At 41.6% G+C, this 26200-nt stretch overlaps 1 protein-coding gene across 3 annotated transcripts in view; it reads left to right on the forward strand.

The window, feature by feature from the left end:
* evla (Enah/Vasp-like a) overlaps positions 1-26200 on the forward strand; it is a 43109-nt gene that overhangs the window by 7802 nt on the left and 9107 nt on the right. For 2 of the 3 annotated variants that reach the window (XM_086049537.1, XM_086049536.1), the window contains exons 2-6: positions 17600-17768; positions 18325-18505; positions 23351-23408; positions 24592-24653; positions 25336-26178. In XM_086049537.1, coding sequence (XP_085905663.1) covers positions 17600-17768; positions 18325-18505; positions 23351-23408; positions 24592-24653; positions 25336-26178 — 1313 coding nt within the window. The remainder of the gene's footprint in view (positions 1-17599; positions 17769-18324; positions 18506-23350; positions 23409-24591; positions 24654-25335; positions 26179-26200) is intronic. The other variant, XM_086049538.1, reaches the window with a different exon arrangement.

A 26200-nucleotide genomic window follows, 5' to 3' on the forward strand; every position in this document is an offset into this window, starting at 1 on the left:
GCGTCCGTAACACGTTGACTGTGAAATGAATGATGGATAGTCAATATCATGGCTAACATGCTGGGAGAAGTCATTGTGTGTCTGTTGTGTCAACGGCATTAAAGCAACCATTTGTAATAATTTGATATACTGAAAATTTGACCTGTTGTAATGGGAATAGTGTTGCTGTTGTTGCCATGGTCACCCATTTTAACCCGCACGCCCACCGTATTAGCTTGTACAGTGGTCAGTAGTGTTTATATCCTTTATAGTACCAGATGTTTAGTGGGGTAAGGCAGGGTTGGGCAAATAATTTTCCAAAGTCATGTGAAGAACTGGTACATTAGTCAAAGGCCACCCAACATGCTAGTCTCAACTGTATTCCTTATTAATTGAATGTGTTTATATGAAGCATTAAATGTATTGTTTTAATGAGCGCCCATTTGTGTTGGTACTGTAGTTATAATAAGGAAATAAACAAATGGAACAAAATTATTGGCACCCACTCATTCAAATCAGTATTTTATCGACATTCGGAAAAAAATAAGCAGTGTGTGTATATCGTTCTACAATTTTCAAGTGTGCTGCTGTTTTGTGCACCATAAATCATCATACTGTTGCAATATTAGGTGTTCCAAGTTGGGACTCCCAAATCATTGCAGTCCGAATAACCAGGAAATGAGAACGTTGCTGACATGAGGACTACTGTTGGCATTGTCACTAATTGCTTTTTTGAAAAAATAGTCACTAAAGGGGGCCGAAAAGTTGTTAAACATTGCAAAGATGCGACTTACTTGACCACATTGTAGACAAAATGTAAATAAGTAAAAAATATTAATAATAAAAAATACAAAATATGAATATATGGGTGGTAACATCAAGAAAAAAGGCCCGCTATTTTAGGTTTTAGTTTTACTTTGTATAAACTGCAAGTACTGGTCAGAGAGTTTGGACGGAATTTACTGTATTAAAAAATTTCCACAAATCAAAAAATGATACGTAATTCAAATAATATAGATTACAATACAATATGTTGGGCAGCACAGTGGGTTAGTGGTTATCATCATACCACTGTACTGCCCAAATTATTAGGCATTCTTGACACTCCTGAAGTTCGTTCCTGTGTGGAGCTGGCATGTTGTCGTTTGCATGTTTCTCCAAATACTCCAGCTTCTTTCCACATCAGTTCACTTCAGTAAAGACTCAAAACTGTCCATACCGCAGGACTGAATGTGAGTGTGGATGGTTGTTTGTGACCTGCGATTGACTTGCAATTTGTCCAGTGTACTATGTGTCTCTGCCAGAAGTCAGTTTGGACAGGCTCCAGCTCACCCACAACAGTAATGAGGACAAGAAATTGGATGGATGGATGGATGGATGGAATGAATTATGGATTCCATCTTTCAATCACAGCTCTCTTTCTTACCATTTTTATGGACAGCACACAGTACCACATGGAAGAAATCCACCCTTAAGACTTTCTAACTCCTCGCTGACTTCACCTCCAACGACCAATCACGGCTCAGCTTCAGAAAACAGGTCAGCCGTGATTGGTCGTTACCGGAGGCCTGAGCAGTTGTGATGTCATTTTCAGTCGACAGAAGTGACAAAATGGCCGCGGCCCAGAGATGGCTGAAAACGGGTGGATTACCTCTTAGTCCACAAACGCAATTTTTATCAGAATGCCGTTTCAACTAGTGGGCTTGCATAGAACATATTCTTCAAACATATTCTGTTTAGGTTGACTTACTCTTTAAAAGTAAATTGCCTTAACCATTAAATCAGGAATATTTACTCACTGATGAATAGATAAACATTAGTTTGGTATGACTTCAATGATTCTGATTTCATTAGTTATTGTAGCATTATGTGAAAGAAGATAAGTGTATTAAGTTTTTCCATTTGGACTTATTTTCCATTGGGCATATTTTTGTCATGCCCTGATGTCTTGGGGGCAGACAAAACAAGCAACATACTGTATATTCATATTCCTTATTTCTTATTCTTTTGAATTTACATGACCTGGTTTGTCCATTTACTACAGAATTTCACAGAGTATAAATGACATATCTACCTAACCTGACTACTTCTAAAAAAAAACACTGTGTTCTCAAGCGTAACACTCTTGGCAGTTTTGCTGTGACCGTTTTCTAAATGTTAGCTGGCGGTCCGTGTCCATGTCCCTTCCTCTGGTCACAACCTCGCTGTAAAAAGTTGGAACTCGTTTGCATTTAGCCGGTCACATAAACATTCCCCAAACCAGCAGAACCCTTTTTGAGTGAGACTGTATATGAGCCATTGGCAGCTTGATGCTGAAAACCACATTTTCAATTTAGTCCATGTGTCGCATCAAGGCAGGGAACTTCCAGCGGCTAAAAAGTTAACTTAATTGTTAAATAGAAAATAACAACACGCTACGTTTAAACCCATAAAATAAATCATTACCAGACTATTGAGAAAGTCCTGCCTCTGGGTTTCAGCCAGCCAATCACTGCACTGCAAGTGTAAGTCCTTAATTGAGTCTGAGAGGTAATCAATTACCACTGCATGTTAATGGACAATTAGCTTGCTGCCTCTCTGCTATAACTGACCTTTGAGGTCCAGCCCATGCCAGTCAATAGGAGCTCATTCGGAATGAGCTTAATTGTGGGTCGCTATGGCAACATTGGTTGTTGATTGCATGTAATTGATTGTTGATTAATCATGTCACAAAGCAATAATGGAGGCATAATGCTACATGTTTGCAACCAGCAGAGGTGTTATTGATTCACTCTCATCGAACTTGCTGTCTAAAGATGGCATGACGGCAGCTAGAGGAAGTTGAGCGACAGCCACGCAAACATCGACTTTGGCACAACTCCCTTTGGAGGCATTGTTCTGCTCAATACGACGCAGGCAAGGCTACAGGATTTCAAAATGTTCTGCGATATTTTCTCATTTTAGGTGGTATGGAAAAATTGGTTGCTTCATAATTAGGGATGTAACGATTAATCGAAAATCGCTTGAAAATCGATTCAAACCGAATTGAATAATGGATTTGAATCAAGACGAATCGAACTTCGATATCCAAGCACTCACAAGCCCTATACAGCAACAACGAACAAAGGACAACATACCTAAATCATTAGAATATACAAATTTAGAATCATAAAAAAATGTTTTGAATTTTTTTTCCATTCCAGAATGTGTCTCAACAGTCTCATATATTGCAGTATAAAACAACTTTCAGTACACTGGCACACTTAACTGTTTACTTTGTGGTGTGATGTCTGTAATGTTCTTAGTTTTTTTTGGCATAATTGCTATTATCATTGGCAAAAGATTGTGATAGTATCCTACCATGAGTTACTACCATCATCCATCTGCCGTGCCCCTTAAAAAATAATAGTGTAATGAAATGCCCATCCCTGTGGATACGAGGGGGGTGGGCATTAGGATCTGTTTGAGATGGATATGAGGTAATCTCCCCTGGGTTAACGCAATGACAATAACACGGAGTTTCAATGGCACACACTCACACATACACACACGGTCATCTGTTTTTAGAGCGACATCAGGCCAGTCAATGACTTCATCTGTCCATCCCTCGTCTCTTTGTTGCCGGATGGACATTCATCACTCTCATTGTGTACGCGTCACTTGGACAAATCGGGTCTTTTTGTCTTTTTTAAATGATGTTGCAGGATTTCTGTCAGAGGATTAGCATGATTTTAATGAGATTTTTAATAGCGTAGAACAACCGGCGAGGTTATATTACATACAACTGTTGACCAAAATGGACATCCAGCGGGTGCGGGTGCTGCGTTACGGCCTCCCTCAAAGCGTCAGTGACTCCGGGCTGTTTTACAACCACATCTCCGGCAGGTTGGTGCCAGCACTTTGTTTTTGCTTGTGCGCTCGCTCTCATTGATGTCCAAGCCAGAGACATGGAAATGGGCTGTGTTACCGGTCAGATTATGTGCAGTTTTGTGGCAAAAAAAAATGTTGTGTGCAAAGAGAAGTATTGTGATCGGCCAACAGCACAGAAGGCAAATCTTTCCTTGTTGAATTTAATCAGATCCGAAATACTAATCCATAATCTTAATCTGTCAAACTGTTGTTTAGCCAAAGAATTGAGGTTATTTTGGATGAGCTTCAGTGCCCGCGGATCATTTTCTTACAAAACTCTATTTTGTCACTTAGTGTACAGTTTATACATTTACGCAAGGTTTATACTCTTTGTTTTCTCCCATCACTCCAGTTGCACCCTTTCTGTCAAATGCTGCCTGAGTAATGGAGCCACTCCACCAAGCATCTTCTTCATCCCGAACACAAGAGCATGTCTTAATAGCAAGGCTCTTCATACATGTTTAATTCACACACGTATTGAACTCGCTATGGCTTCTGGCTATAGCATCACCATTGCAAGATTGTCCCCTTTGCGTTATCTGGTGCTTTTTCTTCAAGCATTCGTCCTAGTCACAATACGCAGAATGGGGGATGTAATTGTAATATATGCAAATCACCTAGACAGGGAAAATGTTATGTAGGTCACACGTTGACTATAACTGTGCGGTGTGTGATTTTTTTTCATTTTTTTTTTCTGACTTGAGTAAATGTAGGAGTGTTGCAAACTGGTGCTGCCTGAGCTTTTCCACATAAAACAACACAACGGGACGTTTAGCTAAGAACATAAGCACATTAATGTAGGCATTAATGCCATTAGGGCCTCACTACTCTGCATACACACACACACACACACTGGAGGGCTTAGTTAGTTCCGCTGGGTTACACTCCACTTTATATGTATCAGCACTTAGATAAAAACATTATGGTGGAGCTCAGAGGTCACTACCTGGTCATCACCAGGGTCTTGAAAGGCCTCGGTGACAGAATTTGGATTACAATGTACTTTTTGGATGATGCATTAGTCCAGTATATGTTATGCCAGTGGATGAAAATCCTCAAAGTGATCTACAGTAGTTACTTTAGAGCAGGGATGGACAACATTCAGAGTGAATGGGAAATGGCGCTTTTCTACCTTTGGTACTCAGAGCGTTTCACACTCTAGCTCATTTATCTACTGATGACGCAGCATCAGGAACAAATGGCGGTTCAGAATCTTGGCCGCGGTGACAGTGGCTGGGGATCGAACCCACAACCTCTGTGTTAGGAGACGACCACTCTACCACTGAGGCAGAGTGGCCTTCGATTAATTTTTGAAAATAACAACGTCTGCTGTAGCGGAGCAGTGTTAAATTGTGATAAAAGTGTTCACCGCTAGATGGCAGACATAGCTCAAGAGCACCTCCAAAGCCAAAAATCTATTTCTGCATGAGAAAGAAGAGTGAGTGATTCCTGGTAAGAAGCCAGGGCCAAATTAGGTCAAGAGTCACACAGTATAAGAATTCCAGTATGTAGTTATTTTTGTTTGCTACAAATCCTTTGTAGTCTAGAGGTGGATCTTTTATTTGTCAATTTCAGCATTAAATATATTAAAGTGGGAAGTCAATCTACACATATTTTTTTTAAGAATATGTACTATGGAAGCCCACTAGTTGAAACAAAGCATTCTGATAAATACTGCGTTTGTGGAATAAGAGTTACTCCACCCGTTTTTCGCCATCTCTGGCGACGACCAACGACCAATCACGGCTGACCTGTTTTCTGAAGCTGACCCGTGGTTGGTCATTACCTAGGCCCTGAGCAGTTGTGATGTCATTTTCAGGTGACAGAAGCGACAAAATGGCCGCCCCCTGAGATGGCTAAAAAGGGGTGGATTTTGCTGCTTAACTCCATCCATCCATTATCCGATCCGCTTATCCTCACAAGGGTCGCGGGCGTGCTGGAGCCTATTCCAGCTGACTTCGGGGTACACCCTGAACTGGTCTCCAGCCAATCGCATGGAATTGTTGCCATACATCTGGTTAGGAGTTTTCACTAAGAGCGACTAATAAAAGTTGGCGGTGGGTGCATAAATTAATGTTATCATTTTATCAAGTGTAACGACATAATTTAATGACAGCTTCGAATTTAGTGTTTCCTAATTATAGCAATACATACCATATCTGGACGCGGAGCAATTTATTGAAACAAGACAACCCGCTTTTTCTCAATACATTAAAAATAATACAGACAAACTTGAGGTTAGCATGTTGGCTTGGCCCACAGCAAGTGTTCCAGTCTCTCATGTGGACCCTTTGCAAAATTAATTGCCCAACCCTGCTAAAGAGGGACCGTTTTGTTACTTATTTGGAATTGGCGGCGTCAGCCAATGAGCAGTAAACAGTCCGCTGCACTGTATGTTTAAAGGCCGTTGAAACCAAAGCTAGTCGTACGACTGAATGGGTCCGGCATTTCAAACCGAGACACGTAGCCGCAAATGTCGCTCTGTGCGCGGCACGGAAGGGAAATCTGCTTGGAAACAGACAACAGAAACAGAATCATTTTCACATTGTTTCACGTTACGACAAGAAAGGAGCTCGTGGAAGGAAATCGCTGAGTTGATCGCTCTGAGTCTGAACACTTGAGATGACTTTGCGCAGCTTTTGTGATAAACATACAACATGCCTTATAGTTGATCCAAATGAATTACGCTCTTCACTGAAGTTCTGTTTACTAGTTCAGTACGTGTTTTATTCATCAAGTCACAATGTATCACTTTTTACCCGACTGATTCCGGTGGTGTGACTTCCCATTGAGAGGCCTCAGAAGGTCACGAAACATAACAGCAGCATGAAATTATCTTCCCACGGCTGAATAATATAGGCTGGAAATACCTCTCTATCCCTAAGTGCCTCATCAGAGAAAGCTTCACAGTGTGGAGTGGACTTTGTAGTATGTAACAGGACCTACCTTAAAGAAGGAAATCAACCCAAATATATTTTTTACAAAAATATGTTCCCAGAAGGCCCACTAGTGGGGCTGCGAGATTAAGCGATTTTGAACCGTAATCGAATTTTCTGGATAAAACGATGTTAAAAACGTTCAAATCGGCACGTTCGATTTTGTTATTTTTGTTGTGTCAGTGTAGCTCAGTTGTGCTTTCTGTATTGTGTTCTGTTTGTACATTTTCTTCGTATTTGTACTTTCTGTTACTCTTCTCTTCGAATTAAGATCTCTGTTTTCCGGCGGTTACTTACGTGTTTGTCATGCGGTCACGTGAGTTGAGCGCGTTCAATCCAATTGCTGAAATGCGGAAGAGGTTGTCCGCTGGCCGAGGAGAAAGTGACACATGTGGGGGATTGTTTGCTGCAGGAGCCGACTAACTGAGCCGACTGCAGAGTGAGTGAGGAAGTGAAGTGGAGCGTATGCTCAATTGGCGGAATTGGCCAGGTCGATGATGAGCTAGGAGCCCAGGATTGAAACTTGGAAATTGCCTGGAATAGAACTGAACCATTCTGAATCATCCCTGCTCTGGTCGGGCTGGTAGGAGGCTGCATTTTAGCCAGCCAATCCCCTTCATTGAACCTAAATTTACTGGCATTTTGAGTTCAAAGAAAGAAAAAATAAATTTAAATAAAAGACATTCAAAATACTTCATTTTTCATTATTTTTTATTTTACAAAGAAAACGTAATCGTAAAATCGGGTTCGAGAGAAAATAATCGGGATTTCCTTATTAGGCAAAATCGAACAGCCCTACCCACACACATTCTGATTAATATTGTGTTTGTGGGATATGAGTTAAGCAACAAAATCCACCCCCTTTACAGCCATCTCGGGCCGGCCATTTTGTCACTTCTGTCGACTGAAAATGACATCACAACTGCTCAGGGCTCAGGTAACGACCAATCACGGATGACCTGTTTTCTGAAGCTGAGCCGTGGTTGGTCGTTACCTGAGCCCTGAACAGTTGTGATGTCATTTTCAGTCGACAGAAGTGGCAAAATGGCCGCCCCCAGAGATGGCTAAAAGGGGTGGATTAACTCTTAATTACACAAACTCAATATTTATCAGAATGCTTTGTTTCAACAAGTGGGCCTGCATATAACATATTCTTGAAAAAAAAAATGTTTGGGTTGACTTCTACATTAAGCCTCAAGTCGTAGACAGGCTTATTTTCCTTGCCAAAAATTGTTTAAACCCCACAACTTACCTGACATGTAACTTGAGTGTTATATACTGTACGCAAATGTTTATTGACATTTTTAGGGTCAAAGGTTAATTTTGTTTGTTTATCATGCAGGTTGGGCAGAAATGTGTGCACCCCTGTGACTATGTTACGGCTACTTTGCTCCATTTCCTGTGCTACGGTTATATTCTCCATAACTGATGCCCTTCTGTGGTGGCATTACGAAACCACAAAAACACATAAACAAAACACACAGTGCAGTAATTTTGATGACATCTTCCATGAATTTTTGAGCTACTCCAGAGCTATTTACGAAAAACCCCTGGTTGAACTCCAATGTATTTGACCTTTGTAGCGTTCCATTTTGAATGTTCCACTATAAAGCTACCTTATTGATGTTGCCTGACTGTCTTGCTTGAGCCATATTGTACTGAGCCAGGTGTGTCTGCACTTTTTCTGTTTGCCATTATACATTTCCTCTTTGCTATCATTGGTACAAGTTCAAATTCGTGTTCTATGGATATCATTTTAGGCTTTGTCATTAGCAGTACCCTTATGTGGTGGCATTACAAAACAACATAAAAGAAAAGCACCAAAAACTAAAGTTTTCACTGTGTATATCACCTTGACTACATTTTAATTGGTGTTCTGCACTATGAGCATCAAAAGCTTGAAATCTGTCATCTGTTCTGCATCTTGCTGTTTGTTTTAAACAAGCGCTTAGTTTGTTCTCCTACAGAGGTTGCAGACTTCACACTGATTTCTCAGAAATAATGTTGGCTTGTGCTGTTTTTAGCTCTTGCGGGCGTCCTGAAGCACTACTTTCCCCCTTGAGCAGATTAGAGGTCTTGTATGAGAGTTAAGTCCTGGTTAATTTAGATTTAAGACTGCAGTGAGGTAATGATCGGCCTGCAGCGCGCCGTCTCTAATCCCGCCTGTCAGAGGGACCTCCGTTTGTCAGATGAACCCCACTTCCCCCAACCCCCAAAACCCCAGCCCCCCACAAACATACACCAACACACGTGCACAAACATGAGCATCCATACTGCAACTAACTACACCCATGACCAAAAAAAAAAAGGCCTACCGGTCGTCATCCTTCGAGCCTATAATCCTTAAGGAGTGCTTTTGTTTCACTGAAGCCCACTGGGATGTATGAATATCAACAAAGGTTGCCTGTTTTTTTAACCTCGCTCTACACTGATGATTGTACATCTTTTTTACCTTCAGCAGCAGGCAGCGCCTAATTACCTCCCGCGCCGCCCAGGAAGTTTCCTGGGATGCTGTCATTGCTCCCAGCTGACTGACTGCTGTACAAGAAGTTGTGATTTAATGAAGATTATTAATTAGAATTAATAATATAACGGTATGCTGGAAGAATTAAATGTCAGGTCCCTGTTCTCCAATCATTTCAGCTCAGAATGATTCATTTTTTCCTTGACTTGTTACATGGCCGCGCATTCGGAAATGTCAGTTTCACTCCTTTTTTTTTTTTTTTTTTTTTTTTTTTTTTTTTTTTTTTTACAAGGATAAGACAAAATGTTCCATTTGGATTTATTTGCAGCTTCATCGTGATTTAGTCAGAAAAAGATTTTAGTCAAAGGTTTTCTAGATAAGTCATTCAGCCTATTCTTCTGGAGTTGTGAGCAAAAATTTGAGTCACATGTGCTAAATGGTGGAAGAGAACAACAAACAACAAATAGTGAACACTACCTCCAAAAAAGAGTCCCAGTACACTTCAAGCTTTACCATTTCCAGTTTGAATGTAATCAGTAAAAAGATTCTTAGGTGACTCACTTTTGAATCGGCGCATATTTTACGCAGATATGCCAAGTTTTCAGTATTCTGTGCAGTGTACATCCAAGAGCGTAAGGCTAGGCAATTAATCCACCTTTCATCGTGATTTCGATGTTGGCTTCTCGTGATCATAAAAACATTATAATCGAAGAAAAATGATGAGTGTGAAAAAATGAAAGTTCCTACGTTGTAAAAACTCCCTGAACGTTGCTTGTCCTAAACCAGGACTTCCTTGTGTAAGAGAATGTTTGGTCCCTCTTCCACTCATGATGAGCTGACAGCACACTTCTGAGACTCGGGGCCTTGTTCTTCAACGGCCCCGCTGACTCATCCGAAATCGCGGCGCCTTTGTCTGCAAACCAGCAGGACAGAACAATTAGCCGCTATGGCTAATTGCCACTGTAATAGAAGTACTGTACTCGGTTGGGAGCCAGTCGAGGCCTCCTGCACCCCACTGCCCTGCCCCTTGGAAAACCCTTAGCCCAGCCAGCTATTGCTTCTACTAAACTCTTGACTGTTATGCATAATTTGGTCTAGTCTTAATGTTAACAGGGAAGGGGACACATATGTCAAACCATGTGTGCGAGCTTTGCTTTATTCAAAAGCCTGCCTGCCATCGTGGCCTCCTTTTCCCTACCCGAGGCATATTTGACACAAGGAAGCACTCAGTGTGGCAGAAGGCTTTGTGTCGTTACTTTGTTGTTTTTTTATTCCCCCGCCCCTGACATTTTCTCTTTCACTCTTCATCTTCGTTTTCCCATGGCCTTCTCATGTCCACGCCTCTCTCTCTATGTCTTCTAGACGTGTTCACGGAGCCTGTTTACGTCCATGCATTTAAAAGAAGGGTACATTTTTGTGCTCATCACATTTGTCACGCGGTACACACAAACTATTCCTGTTTTTTTACTCCCCATGCGGTAGGAGGAATTGTTGTGCTCAAAGTTGCAAGCTACCATACACTGAATGGACAACAAGAGAGAGATTTTCATCTTGTCTCATGTTTGTCTATAAAAAACAAGATGGAATGAATTTGTCGACTGCCTCCCGCCCTTTTGCACTTACGCCATATTTGCAATGTTGCTTTTAACTCTTATGCCACTAAAGTCAACATGTTCATGTCCCATACACATATTTCCTCAAATAGTGTGTATCTCTATTAAACGCTGTCCCAAATTCCCGATAAATCGCTCAGCACATCATCAACCTTTAAGACTTTAAGACCTCCTTCAAATAATAAATGCCTACTTTTTCCCGTCAGACAAAAGGAAGTTATAATTATCTCAGCTCATAGGCAATACAAACTGAAATTCACTATTTATCAAAACAGACACTCCACGACATTCTATGACCATGTCGAGTTCAAAATAGCACAAATAATATGCAAAATACACAATAACCTACTCTGCCACGATACTCGGAATGTGTTCGAAATTAGAGAGTTGCTATGCCGTGTAAAAGGTTCAAGTGTCTACAAAAAATCAGAAACAAGAAGAAACATTAAGCAAAGATGTGTTTTTGTTCAAGGTGTTAATTTGAGGAGCAATTGTGGGACCAACCTGAACAGGTGTGAATCACTTGCTGTGTTCAAGAAGAGGTTTAAAAGCCAAGTACAAAACAACTATTAAGGTATAAGTGGGTGAAACAAATGTCAGATTTTTTTAGACGTACTACTGGTAATTTGTTTGTAATTGAAATTATATGTGTGAGTAAAAGGGTATAATAATTTATAAATGTGTTAGGGTGTGTACATATGTACTGACGACATGTACCCACATATGTAAATAAAATGTGTACGTTTATTTGTTGAGTTTAACTGTATGATTATAATACATGTGGATATTTGAACATCTTATACTGGTCAACAGCAAATTTGTTTATTTCAGGTGCTGTGTTTATCTTTTCAATGAATTGATGCATGGCATCCTTTAAAGCGGAATTTACTTTTTATTATCGCATCATCAACACTTGTCTTAAATATAGGAAAATAAAAGCTGTTCTTAAATGATGATTTGGTTCAAATGTTTTCCACATAAGTTAAACCAAAAATGTATGTAGACAATTGCAATTAAAAATGGATGGATGGATGGCTAGCACAGGTGTATATAATGCTGCAGCCGGCGAGTGTATAGTTGTCAGTCACAAACTCTTGATTCATCCTATTAATTGAATGTCACTGACTGGGACTTGAGCAACGCATGACCTTTTAGCGATGATGCATCTCCGTCATCCATCATGCGCGTGTGCTCTCGACACCTCGCGGCTCAAATGTGACCAGCATCAAACTTGTTAGCAAAAACGTCCCCACTGCCTCTGTCTTCATTAACGCCTTTGAAAGTATCAGCGTGTCTATCACCCGCTGGAGATGTTTGCCGGTGAAATTAGACGCTGTGGCAAAACGGGAACGTCGCTTTATTTGCGACTTGCTTAAAGGGGAGCGCTTAAAGTCCAAAAGGAGGAATGAAAGCATCAGTCCATTCCTCTGCTCACTGATCCAGAAATAGTTGCTGCTTTTGTAAGAAGATCCATCACACTAGTTAGTAGGGCCGTCACCTTCCCCCAACTCTGTGCTCTCTAAACAGGAGATCCTGTGAAGGGATTAGAGTGAGTGTCAAACTCGTTGCGAGTGGCAGTCAACATGATGCCTGTATGTTTTTGGCTTTAACCGAACCTCAGTCTAATCAATTACACATTTGTTATGCTGTCAATATGGATGGCTCTATTTGTATGTATTGAAGGAACCTCTCATTTAATGGCTGACTCGTGCTTTCTCTTTGTACTGTATGATGACAGAAATGCGTTGCCAGCCGTCAGCATCTGTGTTCACATCTGCCAGCTCTCTCTCAATTGCAGAAGTCTCATAAACAGATGACTCGTCTTTTTCAAAAGTCTGTTTTGGTAGCATTATTTGGCAAATGTAGGGTTGTCTTGCTCCAGCAGATCATTTTCATCTCTGTGACTGCTAAATAGTGGGACTGTTTCAAACCTTCCTCAGTGTTGCCTGCTTGCTGAGTGGTTTATTCCCAGAGGGCGTTGGCTCGGAGGGCATGGAGCCCAGTGCATTCTGGTCACTATAGGTGGTGAGCAAAAGCGACCACAACCACATTTTGTGGTAGCCGTTTTCTCCAAAATATTTCTGCAGGGGAAAAAAACAACATTCTGCTTGTGGCCAAAGACTGAGAATGTAAGATCACCATTTGTTGAATTTATATGATGTTTTTTTTTTTTAATTAATTTAATGAATATTAATTATCACTGACGGTGAGTTGGTGCACTCGTCTAACTTGGGTGCAGGCGGTGTGTGTTTCGTTCCCAGTGTCGGCGTGAATGTGAGTGTGGAAGGTTGTTTGATCGTTCCCACTAAGTCTCGGCGTGAATGTGAGTGTGGAAGGTTTTTTCATTGTACGTACATGTGCCCCGTGATTGACTAGTGACCATTCCAGGGTGTAGTCGGCCGAAGTCAGCTGAGATGTGCTCCAGCAACCGTGAGCAGGATAAGTTCATACCGTGGTACACATGATCATTCTTGATAGGGTGCACAGTCGAACTGTGCACACGGGTGGAGTTTTCTTTCTTTTTCATAGCAGTTACAAAGGGGCGTTTGCGCCATGATGGGAGTGAACACAAAGGACTTACTTCCTGGCCAATGGAAGCGGCTCCTCTATTTCCCTTTAAATTCAGCGCAGGGGAGGCGCACACTTTGACATGGCTGAAACAAACGGACTCGCTGGAGTCCATAAAAGGAATAGAGATAGACTGTTATGCTTTTTTCAGGGCCGATACAATACCGATTATTAGTAGTCAAGGAGGCCGATAACTGATATTTGTAGACAATATTCATTTTCAGTAAAAAGGAAAATATTGACATCAAAATCGTAAGAAAAATGTACTTTGTTGCAACATTTTTAAGCATGTTTATTGAACAATGTTTCATGTTTGCATAATATTGATTTTTTTTTTTATTATTGTTACAATATTTTTTGACAATACACATCTGTTACGAAATTCAAAAAAATGTTCAGGGAGCACCCAGGGTTGTCTTAAAAAGTTAAATGAAAACTTAAACAATAGCTCCATGTAGATTTATACAGTAAATGAAGTCCTCCAAAATTTAAAAATTACAGAAATGTTAAACTTTCACATATCTTTGTTTTGATTTCCACAGTTCTAAATTGATTTATTATCGGCCATCAGATTTTTTAAAAAGGCTGATGCCGATATTCGTCAAAAAGCCAAATATCGGTGCCGATAATCGGCCCGACCGATAATCGGCCCGACCGATAATCGGCCCGACCGATAATCGGTCCATCCCTAATGAGGAATTTGAAAATCTTCACTTGTGGATGATGTTAAGATGACCAAGACGATCACAGATCCCCACTGAGTATGTTACAAGTAAAGTAACTACAGTACTGTCGTGATCTGAAAGAGGGTGTTGAGTCTCCTTGTCAGCCACTTAACAACAGGCAGAGAGAGGGCTTGTACTCTCTCCTCACACAAGTCACTCAACTCTATTCTTATTTTCGCTGTCACGCGCCCCGAGCGTTGCTCTTTGGTAGCTCCGTTTGTAAAGCTGCTCACATTAACGGGCTGAAGATGTAAAGGCCAAGAAAAGCAGAGGGAGGTGAAAAGGCTCAAGTGTGTCTATCCAAGCACTCTATCCACTGCATCTATCTTGATTCCTCATAAACTCAGAGGTGTTTATTTATTCATTATTGTTTTCTTTTGTTTTTTCTGTGTATTATGAGACAACATTTGAGATAGAAGTCAGCTTCAGATGTACCGCCACTTGAGTGGAGTGAAGAAAACTTGGTTAGAATGTGTAACTGCAGTTCAGTGCTAAGTGCTGTTAGCGTCATGTCGCTAGTGATGTAGCTAGCAATCTGCCGCAAGTGTTTATCTGCAAGAGCCCCCCTTCAGCCACTAACAGCTCAGAAGCTAGCAGCGATTCCACAAAAAACGTGTGGTCGAGATCAAAGAAGGCGTGAACTGATACGTTTTAACGGTAGTCATCTGGAAACCGCGTTAAAGGTTGCTCGTAATTTACCAGGAATAGAGGAAAGGAGTAGACAGTGGTCATGGAGAGAATTAAAGTTGAAATCAAGGTACCACTGTTTGTTACAAACTATAAGTACTACTGTAATTTAAGACGAAATAAAATTACTATTACTGTCGAGACAAAATGAAGACAAATGGCAGCTAAAAACCTCAAATGGAACTAATCTGAAGATATGTATTAAAATGCGCACACACACACACACACACAACACTATGGAGGCAGAACAATTCATTTGGCAGACATGCATAAGATATAATCATCTTTAATACTGCGCTTGGGACATGTTTATAAAATCCTAGTACTTTCCAGAGAGAATCCACACTTCATGTTAGTTAGGCGCTGCTGTTTTGCTTAGCAAAAGTTGTCTGAAGACGGTGTCTGAGAACTGAGGTAATTACAGTTACTACCAGGGTTTTTTTTTTTTTTTTTCGAAAAGCGATGCATTTAATAGAGAAGAGGCAATTATTTGCTTGAAGTGCGCAATGTATCCACCAATTAATGGAGACAGGGCGTCTATTAGAGTGGAAGTCACTATTTAAGGAAATCCGCCATCTTTTTCTGAGGATGCTACAGTCATTCTTTATTCTCAGAGGCTTGTTGCCTGAAGACAGCAGTAACATTTATATACCAACACCCACCTTTTCCCTTGAGACATTTTATAGGCATGGGATTAGCATCTCAGCTCTCTTTACTGTTGCAGCAATATTTTGATACAAAATACAATCTGTGTTTTTTTGGTTTTTTCACATTGTTGTTCTTGCCCTCCCAGCTTCTGCTCTTTTAGTACAAGTCTGAAATTGGGAATGTGCTCTGAGTGATTTTAACAAACTATATCATTACCAGAGACACAGACACGCCCTCCTCCACTGACTGATGTGAACATGTGTATGTACTGTAGCACACCGCACCAAAGACCAGAAGGGTAATTTTTGTTTTAATTTGAGGTTTCAGGCTTTTTAAAGCAACAACCCACCCTCTTCTTTCTTTATTTAATGCCAGACGTCACATTTGTGTTTATTGCTGATGGAAAGGAAACTAACCACATACGGAAACTACACTAAACTCATGTTTCATTGGATCTACTGTATGCACAATTACTCTACTAGAATGTGTGCAGTGCTATTTTTGCTTTATAGCAAAAGTAAAGTATATGTTGGATTTGTCATCATTCACCCAGCATTTCCGCCACAGTTTTTCTTTCATCTGAAACAGTCACCTCACTTTGCTTCAATCTATTTGTGTCTATAACAGTATGTAATATGGGTCAAAAATAACACTGGTCAGCAAAATTTTACTTTTTTTTTAATCATAGATACAAGTAAACTAAAACTCCAGAACGAGTTTTTATTTAGTTACGGTTATTAATGTAATAATATATTTATTAGTAATATTTATTCATTAAGGATTACGTTCAGCAACAAGTTGATTTCTTTCTGAAACGTCATAGCTATAAATTACAACACCTGTTAAAATCGGTACTGCCAAAACTTTTAGAGGTCAAGCTGAAAATGAAAATATCTCAAAAACCAAATGTCCTTGAAAAAAAGTAAAGACATTTTTTTAAATCTGTCAGATATACATTTAGAGACACCTAAAGCCATTTCTTATTAAAATTTGCTGTTGACCAGTGTAATAATGTTTAATGACTGTTGTAATGTTAATGACTGTAATGTGTCAACTTCGCCACTAGGTGGCGCAGCTACGCTCTTAAAAATGCTTTCTAGGGCAGTAGTTTCAAACTGTTGAAACCAAGTACCACCTCAAGAAATACTTTGCTCTCCCAGTGCCACCAAAATTAGGAACATTTAAATACCATATATTATAAGTGGTTATGTTGAAGACAATATATGTAATATTACAATATATTTAATATTGTAAGATACTGTAACATTATGAACAATGTAAATGTAAACAATTAACAATGTGCTTATTTACAGGAAAATAAAAATCTATACGAAAAATGAAAAACTATTTAAATAATGCAATAATCAAAAAATAAATTTATTTGAAATACCGGTATATTGTTCATAAAATTAACTACAATTTAACTATACTGAATATATGTACTGCACTGGATTAGAAAAAAAGTTTAAGACACTGGAACAGTTTCTTCAGGGATATTTTTTTGCGTACCACTAGAGAGAGCCGTGTACCACTCACTTGAGAGTCACTGTTTTAGGGCAATGATTGATCCCATCATTAAGGATCCACATTGGATTTGTGATTATAAATATTGACCATTTATGCAGCATTTATTGTTATAATTCTCCGTCCTGACCACTTTCCAAGCAGATCAAGGTGGAAAAATCACTCTGAACACACCCCACGCCGCAGGACAATAGATCAAGATAATCTTTTTGAGACAGGAGAGGACAACTGGGCCTTTGCTGACTTTGATCAGAAGGGAAGAAAAATGCTCAAATTAGGCCAGATTGTTGGTAGCTACTGTATGTGTGAACCCGCTTTATGAAGCACAACTTGACATCGGATAAATTAAGCTCTCCGTGCTTGATTTAAAATGATGAATTTCTCATTCTCTAATAGTTTTGATCTGTTGTGTTAATGTTGTTTGGCTGATTTCTGTAACAACAACAAGAAAAATGACTGGCTGGAGACACGTGTGACTGAATCCAAATCCACGTACCATTTTAAATGTGAATTCTTCGTCTCCCTCCTTCATTGATGAGTCTCTGTCACCGTGTCCTCTCGTTACAGCGAGCAGAGCATCTGCCAGGCTCGGGCCTCTGTGATGGTCTACGACGACGCCAGTAAGAAGTGGGTGCCCATCAAGCCGGGCCAGCAGGGCTTCAGTCGCATCAACATCTACCACAACACTGCCAACAACACCTTCAGGGTGGTGGGTGTCAAGCTGCAGGACCAGCAGGTGAGTGTACGCTGTTGCTGCGTTCACGCTCACACACCACATTTGCGTTTCACCTTCCAAAATTCCCAGTGAGGTGTTGCCTGCTTGAGCTTTCCAACAGATGTGCGGATCAGTGGCGAGAGATGGAAAAGTTACAAATACAGTGGAACCTCTAATGTTTAGTGCAATTTATTACGTAGGCTGAACATGAATTTGTTTGGATTTCAATGCAATTGTCCCCATTGACAGTACTTGAAATGTAAGTTAAACTGTCACCGTCATAAAACCTTTATTAATTGTACAGGGACCCCCTGTATATTAGCGGTTTTGGCATTAGTGAATTCGCCTATTTGTTTTGCTAATTGAAGTTGGCTTTAACCCGTTTTGCTCTGACCAACCAATCAGAGGACAATGTAATCAAAGGCCAGCATTCTGGCCCAGTGAGGATGAATTTGATCGATTTAGGCCAGCCTAGAAGATCTTGACCCTGACCGCCCACCACTGTTAGACCAACATATGTGAGCAATCATTGGACATATTTACAGTGTGTAATTTGAAGCCATGTCTGCGCTTCAAGGTGGTGATCAACTACTCCATCGTGAAGGGCCTGAAGTACAATCAGGCCACACCCACCTTCCATCAATGGCGTGATGCTCGCCAGGTCTACGGGCTCAACTTTGCCAGCAAGGAGGAGGCCACCACCTTCTCCAATGCCATGCTGTTCGCCCTCAACGTGCTCAGCTCGCCTGACAGCGGAGGTAAAATGCAATTTTACTGTAGAGCAGCAGTGTAAATCCAAGCCATCCAGATTTCCTTTGACCTCCTGGCTGCGTGACAGACTATTTAAGATATTTGCTGAATGTTATGCTGACATTTGATAGCTCTTCTCCAAAGAGCAACGGGAAATTTATGTCTTCTTGTGTCCTTTGTTAGTGTTGGAAAGGCAGTCGTGTGGAACTTTAAGTGGAATTTGGGCTCGCGTTGCAACCACCCTGCTTTTATCATCTCACATGAATGTCAGTTAACCACCATTAACTCATTCACTGCCATTGATGTATTTATTTGTCTTTTCGCAGTCCAGCCATTCAATCCCAGGATTTGATTTTAGATTTAAAAAAAAAAAAAGAAAATTCAAATGTTAGGTTAAAAGAGGGTCTGAAAATGTCTGGCAGTGAATGAGTTAAGTTGCTCTGAATGATCCTCAGTTTGATTTGATTCAACCAAGCGCTTTCAATTGAACATTGATTCTAAATTGTTACAGACTGTTCCCATTATGTTACATGAGTTTTTATGTTTCAGCTTTTTTTTTTTGACAGTGTGCATCAAGTTAATGCCTCTCATCACACTAATATATTTGGGAAACAGATAATGTAACGAGTGGTAGTGAGCTGAGGGAATACTTAGTCATGGACGGGTGTTGTTGGATAGCCGAAGGAGCAAAGACTTCTTGATATTCCACAAGCCGTTGTTTGATTTGTAACAAAACAATAATTCCCCAGCATACCGCGCGTTACTTAAGAACATAGCATAGAGTCCATGACAAAAGGTGCACTGAAGTTCAGGGAAAAAGAAGTGACTAACTGACATATTAAACCAAAGAGGCGCCACCATGTGGCGAGACACCGTACCACAATAACTGACCGTTACAATAAGCAACCAAAAAAAAACGTTTTACCGGCCATCTGATGATTAGAAATGTTTACTCCTGTATATTTCAGTATTTAGCATCAAAGTGTTGTTATACAGTACATCGGTAGCTATCAACACGCATGCAACTATTAGAAAAAAAACAACACGTTGTACGATATGTTTCTTTTTTTATGTTTTGGTGAGTCTTAAGCCGAGGTGTATATGATGCCTGTGTGTGATAGCATAGCACAGCTAACTAAAAGTACAGATGCTGCGCGCAAAGATGCTAATACTTATTGTGACTGAGCATGATTGTATAACTTGACTTGCTGAACCCAAATAATGACTTGACGCAACTCTCTCAAAAAGTTTGTGAGGCCTCAGCCTGACTTGCTTGATTTCTGACACAGTAACTTGGGACTTGCTTGAAACTTGAAGGTTAAGACTTACAGTGTGACTTGCAAACACAGTATGTGACTTACTCCCACCTCTGGTAAAATGTTTGGGAATATGAGAACAGGAGTTGATGCTTGAAGATTGCAACAATGTTGCAAGGACAATGTCGGAGACAAAATGTCCACACTTGTATTCAAACATTGTGTATCTAATGTCAATAAATGTGTTGAAATGTGTTATGATAGATATGTTTCACAGAACATGAGCCAATGCCAAGGAGTCTTTTTTTCTTTGCATAAGGAATGAAAACAGGCCCCACAGACGTGAATAACATACAAGGGTTAACAGCACAATGAGACTTTTTTTTTTTTTTGCTTCAATACTCACAGACATGCACAGATGTTGAGCTCTGTCTTACATGAGCTGTACTACCCTCTAGTGGCGAATCATTGTTAGGACTAGTGGTGGTTCATACTAAGGCCCTGACTATATTGGTGTATTTTTATTACTACACCTCACTGTGAAACACTTTATACTGTATGTGGTTTTATATAGTAAATATATTTAGTTGAGTGTGCTTGGGCAGTCCACTGCTTTGCATTTCAGCCTCCGAGCAGCTCTGGTTACGACTTATTTAAAACGGGGGAGGTGTGTAAAAGTATGTGTTTAACTTCAACATCAGGCCAGACTGCCCTCGTGACTGCAATGGTGGTTAATATATCACTTATGGCGACGTAATGTCCTGGCCCTCCTTTTTAGAGAGCACTGGGGTGTGAAGTGTGCTGTATCTGTTACTTGTTGCTTGTTTATGACCTGTAACGGAGTCTTCGGGAGATTCTGCTTGAACTAATTAGGGATGGGCATTTGACAACATTTTCTCGATTGACTCTGTGTAAAAATGAATGATTGATTAATCAATCATTTGTAAACACTCATTTTATAGGGATTTCAGATGGCTGAGAATACAAACATTGTTCTCCATAACTTGAAGCTTAATATCCATGTATTTTCTGTAGATCTTTTCCTGATTAGGCACACTGGTGAGCTGGATCCTAATCGAGGGTCCATTCATAGTGCGCGGGGGCCGCCATTTGCCCTTCATTGCCCTAGGACTACGGGTACCGCTGGGTGGGAAACACTGGTATAGACAAACAACCACTTACACTCACATTTACACTTTGAGGACAATTTATAGTCTTCATTGAGATCAAAATAGTGGTTGCCTTGACTCCAATGAGGAGAAGCAGTATGGAAAACGGATGGATGGTTAACAACAAATTATTCCATACAATGGACTGAATTACAAAGTATTAAACCACCAAATCCATTATTATGCCTACCATTCCTTTAGTTACATGTAATATGAATCTGTTTCATCTATATGAGCCGTAGACAATCATAGTTGATGCAAACGTTTAGTCACGTATTACTTCACTTCAATTCCATGCCACCGTTCAAAATCAAATCCCCTGATAAATCTTTAACTCTGTTTTTATTCCTGTTGAAAGGTGATTTTTAGTTTTCATCTGCGTAAGCCCCCTGAGTTCCTCTAAAACAAGCCTGATCAAGCCCTCCTCAGCTCCCTTCGGGCCCTTCGTGGACGTCCTTGACCTTCACCATGGCAACAGCCTGGCACCTTTTCATGTCAGCAATACAAACACACATGCATGGGTGCACTTGAGGCACCATTCAGCACAGGGCGATAATTGTCTTCATTAACACGTCCAGGTGGAGCACGGCGTGTGCAGGCACACGCTACCTGGCAATCTTGCCGCTTTTGCATTCACCTCCGTGTTTTTCATGACTTCACTTCTCTGCAATGGACTGTGGCTGCTGGCATCAACAAAGTGTCACTGTGATGCCTAAACAGGAGACAGGTGTTTACGCTTGACTGTCATGCTGTCATTGTAATGCATCATGCTTTTAGATCTATGCCTGTGTACCTGATATAACCTGAGCACATATGGCTTGATTTTATTAAAGGTTTGCACTAGGAACCTGACCAATTAAACAGCCGGCCAATGAAATTATTAACACTTTTAAAATGGGTGAAATTTTTTCTGCCAATTTTTGCCAATTGTTTTTTTTATTTTTATCATTAGCATTTTAGAAGGGAGAGGGGCGTAAAGAGAACCTGTGTTTTTGAATCATCCGTTAAATCGCGAGGTTCCAAGCGTGTTCGTTTTTGAGGACTACGATAACGACGACGTATTAAAAGCCATCCAATTTATTCCTAACAGATGAGTCTATACATACTTCAGAGCTCTGGGTCACCCACTACGCCTATCTTAGCCTTAGCAGAGATGGTGTAGACCGGAACGCGATTCTATTTCGAGACGTAGCCTTTATACGATACATCAAAAGTGAAAGTGTAAAGATGTCTTCGTCTGGTTGGTCCAGAGTCCACTGACGTCCTTGTTGTCATGCAGAGAATGATGGTCGTTGCCATGGCCGCAGTTGAAAATGGTAGTTGTGGTTTTGCAGAACTGCTTCGTAGCGACGGCTATTTCCAACCGATGTTTCTTGTAACCTGCACCTGCACTCTACACGAAACTCGCAAGCAGTACATTTTCACACCTCCTCTTCACTTTAATTCATCTTTATTGCAAGACAGCGTTATTGTTTAAGCACAAACCAAGCCACTGGCGTGATTATAACATTTTTATCTATCAGCATCTTAAACAGAAAAAACATATCCCATTAGGAGGATCACCTGGCGAAAGCCAACGCAAGCATGGGGAGAACATGCAAATTACGAGGCCACTTTTCTGCCAGTGTAAAACCAGTTACACTGAAATATATACTGTGTCTTCTTTCAAAACATACAGTTTATAGTTTGAGTGGTCTTTGGTCAGCGCGGCTACATTTCCTTGGAATATTTTTGTCCTGTGTCTGTATAGTGCTGGCAAAGTTTTGAGTAAATGACAGTGTAAGCATTTCAAGCTGTTGATGGCTACTTGGCTGCCCTCACTAAATGAGTGTGGTGGGCTTCATTCACTTGGGGATGTTATTTATGTGTCACACTTCTTCAGCGACTGTTGACTTTATTGTTTTTCCACACAAGACTGCAGTTTGTCGTATTCAGGCCTCTGTAACTACAAAGATCCACTGTCAACAAGAAATGTACTCAGGTTGATTTTGTGAAGCAGAGGAGAAACTGTTATGTCGACTGAAAATCACAGTTGCTCAGGGCTCAGCTAACAACCAATCACAGCTCACCACAGCAGGAGGGGAATCTTGTCTAGTGGGAAACAGGACTGTCGGCCACCCCAGAATCTTTAAAAATCCTAATCAATTTGCCCTATCAACTTTAACAGAAAGCTGTTATGTAACACTAGTTCCAATTAACTAAAAAATATAGAAATATATCACTGCTTGCTTGACTGATTTTAGCATGTTTAATGAATTAAAGTGGAAGAATTTGAAAGTGGCCCTTGCATCCTTGCACTTCCCTCAAACGGCCCTCAAACAAAGAAGTTTGGACACCCCTTGATTTAAACAAAGCTCAAATTCGACATGAAGTAAATAACCTGTTTTTCTTCATACGTGATCACTCTATCCCACTTTCTGGCTTTCAGGTCCAGTTGTCCAGCGCCAAAATGGACCCTCTTCAGAGGAGAGCGAGGCCCAGCGGAGGTACAGTCACTACATTAGCTACGCGACGCACTCACCGGCCACCTCATTGGGTATACTTTGTACACAGTCATGAGATCCAAAGTAAAAGACAAATGAGCTGAATTTTCAAAAGGTTTAGTTCGTAAAAATAAGCAAGGGCTTGGAAAGATCGCATTGTCAACAGATCCAATGCTAATGTTGTCACACTGCTGTAATTTACCACAGCGTGATATGCACGCACTTATTTTCAATTCTCCACAGTCTAATGCAACAACAACGTTAGCAACGGCAACAAATATGCATTAGAGATTGATGTTGATGTTGCTTCGGTTCAAATTCGCCGTATACTTCCCAAGAATGACCGTTTCACATTATTTTCACTCTGTCTTTTTTCGTCATCGTTGAAGGTGAAATGGGCCCAAAAATCATTTAATCGCATTATTATTATATAAAGGACGTTATCTCGGACTTTCACCATCGTATCCGTCTCATTTGTCGACTGCTTCCGGGTGACGGGCGACCACTCACTTCGTCCCGTCCGTTCCATTTTCTGAGTGGCTCTTTACTCCTTGCCACGTATGTTTCCTTCTTCTGATTGGATTTCGTGATTGTGTTTTTTAATTTCGTCCTTTAGTCGTTGACGAGATTGTCAAATGAATGTAGTTATTCTTGTCTCAATAAATGACTTGTATATTAGTTTTGGTTTCGTTTTCATCTGAATAAAAAAATATTTGTGACGAAATAAATGACAAATCATTTTAGTCAATGAAATCAACACTGACTGGAATAATAACAATCTCAAATTGATTGCCTTGCAAATGTATTACTCATTAAGAAATCAGAATCTGTTTAATTGAACGACACACACTGTGATCTTAAGTAATGCATTTCCGACCAATTAAACAAATGCCGGATTGTGGCACCCCTGATGTACTCATAGAACATGGAACTGACCAATTCAATAGGTTTTATAAATATTAAAGACAGCAATCGATTAGTGCAGTTAATACATGAAAACTGAGAATTATGATATTGTACAGAGTAGACAGATTAATTCATGCTGCTTTTGTTTTGGACCTCATTCGATTTCTCACGTGTACCTAATGTGCAATAAAAGATGCCAAAGCTGAACCGGGTGTTATTGACAGTCAGAGTTGAGCAAAATGTTGAAGTGACAATGAAGCATCGTGGTTGCTCTTGAAAGGATGATGGAGCAGCATCAGATGCAGGCGCACAAGGAGAGGGAGCGGCGGACGTCGGGATCAGGTGAGACTTCAACAAACGCGAACACGCGGCAGCCGGCTGCCGCGGCGACCCCGATGGCTGTTAGCATTTGAAACTCGCACGAGAACTTGAAAGGAGCAGGCGTGTATTTGCTCTTCTTTGTCTTTTTGCTATCAGTGTGTTGCCAGGCAGAGTAAACATTAGCAGTGATGACATCATGAATAGAGAACACTCTACTTCCTGTTCCCTACTACTAACCCTCATTCCCACAATGCCCTTTTCTCCATGTGCACACACACACACACGTTCAAGTCTTTCTACAGAAACAGACTTCAACATCTCCTTGGTCCCACTCGATGATATCGGTGTCCGCCCCCACCCCTCCCCGAACCCCTTAACCCTTGAACCCCGACCCCCCACCAAGCCCCTGCAACATGCTCTGCTGCCATCTCTTTCTTCCAGCTGCTGTTGGGGGGGGAAATGTCATATGCTTTTCTGGTCATGTTGCATTCTGCTGCTTGATATTTTGAGTCTTTATTTGCGGTTCTCAGTTTTTTGAATTATGCTCCTGATTTTTTATCTTTTCATCTTGGCTTGGTTGCTTTTCATTCTTCTCACGTTTTTTCTCTTTTCTGTTTTCCTTTGTTTGTCGCCCTCCTTCGTCCGCATCTCCTCCTGTCTCTCCTCTCCTCTCCTCCTCCCCCTGCCCCGCTGCCCCTCACAGTCGTTTCCACTCTCCAATACAAAGTGTGCGCACCCCCCGCCCACCCAGACACTCCGCCCGAGTACAGACAGTACAGAGCTAGCACACTGCCCCCGTCCTACGTCCGTGTGGCCTCCTCCTCCCCGCCCTCCGCCTCCTCCTCTCCCTCCCAAGAGAAAGAGGCGGGGGCGGCGAGGGACAAGGCCCAGCTTTCCTCCCAGCTCTCCACCTCGCTGGCCTCCGCCTTCTCGCCCGTCCAGGCAGGAGTGACCACGATGGGCCGCCAGGTCCGTCAGATCCCCCTGTCTCCTCCCACCGCGGCGCGCCACGCTCACCAGCACCACCAAGACATCACGCTCCCCCCCAAACACGGCACCTGGTCCGCCTCTCATTTGCAGCAAATGTACGCCCAGTGCCCGCCCTCCGCCTCCCCTCCCGTCATGATGGCCATGCCCGGCAGGCAGGGCTTAGCGCCGCCACAGCCCGTCCTCCCCGTGGCGCACCCCCTCCCGGGCATGAGGATGAAGCCCCCGCCGCTCGAGCCGAGCTCCCAGTACCCCCAGCACCAACCCCACCCTCACGCCAACGGCCAATCGGACGACTCCTACTCCCCCCACTCCCACCAGCTGCCGCTCACCCCGCAGTACTGCGAGGCCGTGCCCCTGCCGCCGCTGGCGGGCCAGCCGGCCGCAGGCCCCGCCCCCAATCACCAGTACCCGTCCACCTTCCACCCTCAGCAGCAGGCACACCACCAGCAGGGCCAGCCCCCCAGCAACACCAACTCGCCCCCCTCTTACAATGACGGGGGCTCACCCAAGGAGACCCCCTCCCCCGTCCCCCAGCAGGTCCCCATGACCAACAGCAGTAAGTATGAAGAGGAGAGAGG

The sequence above is a fragment of the Filicampus tigris genome, chromosome 13 (assembly GCF_054856515.1).
Source record: "Filicampus tigris isolate MCC_2025a chromosome 13, RoL_Ftig_1.0, whole genome shotgun sequence".
In the NCBI taxonomy this organism is placed as follows: domain Eukaryota; kingdom Metazoa; phylum Chordata; class Actinopteri; order Syngnathiformes; family Syngnathidae; genus Filicampus; species Filicampus tigris.